The sequence below is a fragment of the Mytilus galloprovincialis genome, chromosome 10 (assembly GCF_965363235.1).
Source record: "Mytilus galloprovincialis chromosome 10, xbMytGall1.hap1.1, whole genome shotgun sequence".
NCBI lineage: Eukaryota > Metazoa > Mollusca > Bivalvia > Mytilida > Mytilidae > Mytilus > Mytilus galloprovincialis.
In genome coordinates, this window is record NC_134847.1 from 81,956,137 (window position 1) to 81,962,923 (window position 6,787).

Consider the following 6,787-nt stretch of genomic DNA (forward strand, 5'->3'; position numbering starts at 1 on the left):
TTCAGGTGCATCTGGATCTTTCGTCCCTCTTTAAGTCATAGTTGTGTGAAATATACAAGTGCATGCTTTTCAAAACAATAGATTGTATCTGCCATCTTTTATTTACAGTGAATGAGTTCCAATGTACTGGGTAAAAAATCCGACATATATTGATGCCTGTCGTTGTACATTAAAATTTTGTAATCTTTATATTATTCCTTTCGTAGTCTTCTGGTTTACAGTACAGATTTGATTTTGAAGGTATGTTAAAACTTGTTCTAGTGTCGTTAATTAAATTGAGAGTGGAAATGGGGAATTTGTCAAAGAGATAACAACCCGACATTAGAGCAAAAAAAAGACGAAGGGCACTAATGGATCTTCAACACAGCAAGAAAATTCCGCACCGGGAGTCGTGCTTCAGCTTGCCCCCTTAACAAAAATGTGTACTTTTTAAGTGATAATAGACGTCATACTGAACTCAGAAATAAATAAATGAACTAAAATAAAAAGTCAAACAACATTTCCAAGCCAGATGTTCCTGACGTGGGACAGGCGCAAACTATATCATCATGTTTTATCATATGTTAAAGCATAAATAGGTTGTATTTCTGTTAATGTATACAATGCGATTTCCTTGTACGGCTAAAACTGTACCGTTTTCACTATGACGTATTGTTATAATTATATCCTAGAATGGAGTGCTCATATGCTTATAGTTTAAAAGGCCAAGATAAAGTGCTGTTCGACAATGAGTGTTTAAAATTCTACTGACAGTCTGCATTACACCTTCTTGCACTTTTGGTCTGCTTCAGAATTCAATTTTACCGCTAAACATGAGCATCTGTACTGGTTACATTCACGAGTTTTGTCTCTCCGAGATGGAATATAGAGATTATATATGAAAACCAGTAGGTTAAGCAAAAAATATATATCAATATAATATATAACATCCCAAAGAGGTGTGGTTTGTGCTACCCATCTACGACAAAATGTGTAATCATTTTTATACTTACCAGTTTTAGTGGCCACAAACCCTTCCTCTTTTCTTTAAATGTGACCTACCGAATTATACTTATCACTGGGCTAACTAGACTTTTCAGACCGTTAAGACGCCATTCCGATCGATAGTCTCATCAGGTTTTCAGTCCGTTCAGGCATGTCAAGATCAACAAGACTGAATCTTCTAGCGAGCTGTTTAGATCCGTTACGACGGTGTCAGACCAAAACAGACCAAACCTCAAAATAAATATTCAAAATTGTCAGACCATGTTTAGATCCGTTCAGTATGCCAGTATGATACCACAAGTTACGTCCCTTCTGCTTGATAATGTATTTTATATTAATATATATATATTTATTTAATAGAATTTAAAGTATATCTTTCGAATAAATAAAAAAAGATTAAATCGTCTGTTGATTTTTTATTTCTGTTGTTGTTTTATTGAGAAACTAATAAATCATTCGTCTATATATGTTGCTTATGTTTTAATATATGTTAGTTTATTTATGTATATTGCAAGGACGTATGTTAATTGTATACACACAAAATTGTTTGCCATACATTTAACCTTAAAATGTTGTGAACACCGTGTGAAAATGTTTTTTTTGTATTTAAAAATTAGCAACGGAAAATCCTAAACGTAACCTAAAAAAATAAGGAGATGTGGTATAATAGCCACTGAGACAATCCACAGAAATGAAGCGGAGGCAAGTTAACACATGCATAGTTTTGTTTAATTTCGGTTGCTTTAATTCGTTTTCTGTTGATATGTCCTAGTTTACTATTACCGTAGGAGCTGGGTTTTTTCTGTGCGAGTTATTCTATTAAACTTGTTATTTATTTTACAAGGTGGTGCGTCTAACACCACCAAGATCGCCATAGTACATAAAGCTGGTCATTTTACTGCATTCAATCTGTGTCTCCTTATAGACCACCCTACATCTATCTCCAGTAGTCCTGTACTATCAAACTCTAAATAAATCTCTATTTTAGGCCTCACAATGACAATGCATGTCTCTCATCTTCAATCACTAAATGGCGAGCTAATTTATGTTAAAGATGTGGTATATGTATGATTATCATTGATACAAATCTCCACCAGAAATCAAATATCGTAGCAGTTAGCAAATATAGGTGAACAGCCTTCAACAAAGAGCATATATTCCATGTAGCAAGCTATACCCCTTTTTCTTCTTTGTTAAAACTTCAGGTATGAATTGCTGTTGTGTATAAATACAATCCTATATATAACGAGAAAACTAACGGTCTAATTTATGTACAAAAACAGTAACGAAAAAATATTTGCCAAAAAAAAACATTTTCCGAAAAAAACAATCCGTATAATAACGTTTTGTCCTTTAAATCTTTTTTGTGACTTTCTAACCTATATCGTCTAATTGTTATGTTAATCCAAACAGTACAAGTATATGTAATGCAAACATACAAAATTTGGCTTTGGTGTATCATGTTAAAAAAAATGCCCATAAATTATAATAATTTTCAATTATTCAAGATTAAATTATGCATGGAAAAGTGTCTTTGTTTTCTATCAAAATTATACAATTTTCTTTTTTTACGCAAAGTTGTCGATACATACATTGGATACCTTGCATTTCAATAGCATATTATAAAATTGCTGAAAGATCTCCTACATGTACTAAACAGGGAATCCGTTAGTATTGAAAGCCCCTGTCCTAAATTATTCAATTTGTCGTTCTGCATTATCTTGGTGTAAGAAAGACACACACATTCAGCCTAACGCCCCTTATGTGTATATAACACATACTTTTGTATTTTACATAACTTTTCTAGATAGGTTGTTAAATTCGTTTCCCTTACACCCTCACTAATAAGCTGTGATTTCTGTTTGAATACTTTTTTATGAATATTTTATTTTGCTATATATTGTTTATCATTAGTTTCAAAATCTGCATCAACTAATCCTGCCTTTTTAAAGGTCAAATGAAAGTGAGCCATTTCCACTCTACTATGACATGGATCCAGAGAAATTGTTGCGTGGTATAGTTATACTATAACTGTTCTTTATACTTATAATTATAGTTTGAACTGCAAGCCGAAAAATTCAATTTGCTATCGATGGCTTTTGGTTGTATTTATGTTAACGTTGTTGGTTTGTTTGCAATATTATTGACGTAAATAAAACAAAGAACTCCTTATATCTCGTTAGATACCACATCTTCTTTTATTTATTCAAATGATTGTTTACTTATAATTTCGGACATATGATGGATACCAATATCGTGCTCTGTCCAGTTAGACAAATGAAATTTCGTTGTAGGCTTTTTATCATATAACAATGACTTATCAACTCAATGACGAGTTTATACGGCAAAGCTAACAAATTAATTATCTGGTATTCGAAGCGTTACCAAATAGTTTTCTAAAGAATTCACTGGGACACAAATGACAATAATAAATATTCAAGTAGTAGAGAAGATAGTCGTGCAGTCTATCAACAAGGCTAGTAGTGAGATTTGTCAAGGTGATTGTAAATTGGATGTAATTAACGGCCAGTTAAAGAAGTCAAATCAAGCTGCGATTAATTTCCGCTCTAGATAAACTGTCTTTTTTTCTAATTTTTATTTTATTCTTAAAAGGGGAGCAACCCCTGATAAACACTGGGAAAGTTTCACCCGTTTTGTGTCCAAATTATTAAAATCTGAACACGACTGAACACGGTCTGATAACATCTTAACGTAATTTTGTATCCATGGTCTGTTTTGGTATGACACCGTCGTAACGGATCTAAACAGCTCGCTAGGAGATTCAGTCTTGTTTATCTTGACATGCCTTAACGGACTGATTTACCTGATGAGACTATCGATCGGAACGGCGTCTTAACGGTCTGAAAAGTCTTGAAGTTTTTCCAGTGGTAAATCCAGTCGATTAAGATATGATCAGACCAAAACGACTGTTTCAGACTGAAATCGTGCTACTAGTGGTTTGTACTTACATGAGCAACACGACGGGTACCGCAAGTGGAGCTGGATATGCTCACTTTTCAGGAGCACTAGTTATCACGTCTTGTCTTTGCGTTTTATGTAACTAATTATTGTATTTTACATGTTGTGTTTTGTGAATCGTTCCTCGTCTTTTAGTCGTTTATGTTTTCATCCATGGTGTTGTCAGTTGTTTCGACTTATGTGTTTGAATGTTATTTAGGTAGTCAGAATACATAAAACAGCATGTCGACTTATCAGAAACTATAGGATTGTTGTTCTCGAAATCTATGAAAATGCTTCTCAAGTTTCAAGCAAATAAATAAGCGTTCCTCTTGAAGTATAACATTAGCATATCAACACTTCACAAGAACTTATAAATAAATTAGGTACGGCGATTGGCCTGCAATTCATCTTCCACTAGTTATACTAAAGTCAGGTTCTGCGATATGTCTGAAGTTCATTTTCCACTAATCATACTGTAATAATGTACTGCGGGGTTTCTGAAATTGATCTTTTATTAGTAACACTGTTATGATTACTGAATTTTGATATACGTTAAAAAGGATTCATATTATCGGGTTTTATTAAAAGCATTATGTCTTATCCGTATACAATTAAATGCATAATCCCAAGGTAAACGTAGACCATCTAACCTTTTAATGAAATACCTCTTGATAAAGTGTATGTATCCAAATCCACTAAAGCTTTGAAAAATAAAAATAAAACAATTGGCAGAACATAGATAAGCCAGACTGTTTCCGGAAGAAAATGCTTTAACATTAAAAAAAATTATCTTTCATTAATGAACAAAGACATGATGAGTCTGATTCTGTCAAAAAAGATAGAAAAGTACATTCTTTTTATTTTTTCTAAAAAGGTAACCAAGTGAGTGCAGATGAATATCAATACAACACACCAATGAGGGCCAATCTGAAGACGCGGACTTTTATTTAAATGTTCAATATCTAAGTGTGAAAACAAAAGGTATAGGAAGTTCTCTTGTAACCTTAACTTGTAAGAACTGGAAATTATAAAATACACCTAGTAACTCCGAAGAGTGTCAAAAAGTATACGGGTGAAAATTCGGGAAGAATTAATACTCAAAGCTTGATAACAGGCTGATACATAGATGGTGTGATGAAAAACCACGAATAAAACAAATCTACATAAAATTGCTTAGATAGTACTAGGATTATAATTTAATACGTCAGACGCGCGATTCTTCCTCATAAGACTCACCAGTGACGCTCAGATCAAAATAGTTATAAAGCAAAACAAGTACAAAATTAAAATGATCAACACAAACACCTTGAAAAAGCGGATGGTGATCGCCGGTGAATTTGAACTTATTAATTCAGTAAACCTTTTTATTGAATTGAAGTTTGTTTCTGGAACTATTTAAGGAACACACAAACAAACTTAACATAAACACAAAACTCATATATGAAATAGTTTATGTCCTGTAGAGTCATCTTGTCCAAATTAGATGAAATATCGAAATATATAATTTAAAAATAGTATAATATTACGTTTCTCAAAGTGTATAATTTTCATACCAACGTTAATAAACTGTCATATTTCATTTACAACGTTACTTAACCAGATTGACAGATAAAACGATTGATAGAAGGACAATGTATTTTAAATTAAGTCTTTATATTTATTTTGTTTTTATTTGCAGACATCAAGACATTTTTCAATGAGAGAAAAAAGAATAGCTACGTACATCTAATAAATTGTCAAACTCATGCATGTGCAATGCAATCAAACTAAAGCATTAAGATATTAGTTTGTGGATGAGATTTGTTGAATGTTATTCCTTCACAATTATCTTATTTACAATTTATGAAGTTAAGGTGGTACATAAAACTACAGGGAGATAACTCTGTAAAAATCATCTGAACGTTTTAATGACGTTCTATTGTGAAGAAAATATTAAGCTTCTCAATGATCAAAATTGGTGTTAGTCAAACTGATATATGTCCAGTGACTAGTTTACGATAAAGTGTGCGATTCAAGTTTTTTTTATATTTTTATATTTTTGACAAATGGTCAAAGTAAATATTTTGTCAAAACTTTATGAAAATTAAACGAGCCAAATTAATTTTAGTGAAGGTGTTGGGTATCACCTAAATTAGTAAAAGTCGTTGAGAGACGAACACCAACAGGGCTTGTTAAAAAGTAAAAATTATATGAAATAGTGCGTAAGAAATTTGGAACACTATTTGCAAAATATCTTGGTATATTTTAAGTTTAGATATATGTGTAACAAGTTAAATTTTATTTCATGTATGATACATGTATATGCAAAATAAGCAGTACTTACTGTTTGTATGTTAAGAATTTACACTTTAAAGATGGAACGTCTTTTAGTGATTTCATTTTAATTTTTTTGTTCAATAGAATGATTATTTTGTTGTCATAAAATGAGATATTGAAAACCAATTATATATGCATTTATTCGAACTGAGGGTAAAAATATTTGTAAATATATGTTTACCATCAAAGTTGATGTGATAGTAACAAATATATAATATATAAAATAAATATGAATGACATTAGTTTTGCCATGTCACAATTGCCCTACACTAGAAAGAGAAGAAGAAATCATATATACAACTTTTATTTCAACACAAAAAAGCTCATAATTGCTATTTTTAGTTAATCTATATTTGATAAATGGTATTGTCAAACTGTGTACGAGATCGCTTTATCGCGTTGTAAAGAAAACTGCTTGTTTCATAAGAGAAATTATCAAATTTGATTTGGTCGAGGTGAGACAATATCAATTAAAATGATCAACTGATATCAATTTACGGTTTCCATATCTTTCAATACTGTTTTT

At 31.6% G+C, this 6,787-nt stretch overlaps 1 protein-coding gene across 2 annotated transcripts in view; it reads left to right on the top strand.

Annotated features, from left to right (window-relative positions):
* Positions 1-6,533, top strand: part of LOC143048571 (uncharacterized) — a 33,438-nt gene extending 26,905 nt beyond the window's left edge. The window contains exons 21-23 of one of the 2 annotated variants that reach the window (XM_076222316.1): positions 207-240; positions 4,820-4,926; positions 5,624-6,533. In XM_076222316.1, the coding sequence (XP_076078431.1) occupies positions 207-240; positions 4,820-4,896 (111 nt within the window). In that variant the 3' untranslated portion in view covers positions 4,897-4,926; positions 5,624-6,533. Of the gene's footprint in view, positions 1-206; positions 244-4,819; positions 4,927-5,623 lie in introns of those variants that run through there. The other variant, XR_012969883.1, reaches the window with a different exon arrangement.
* The last annotated feature ends 254 nt before the right edge of the window (positions 6,534-6,787 follow it).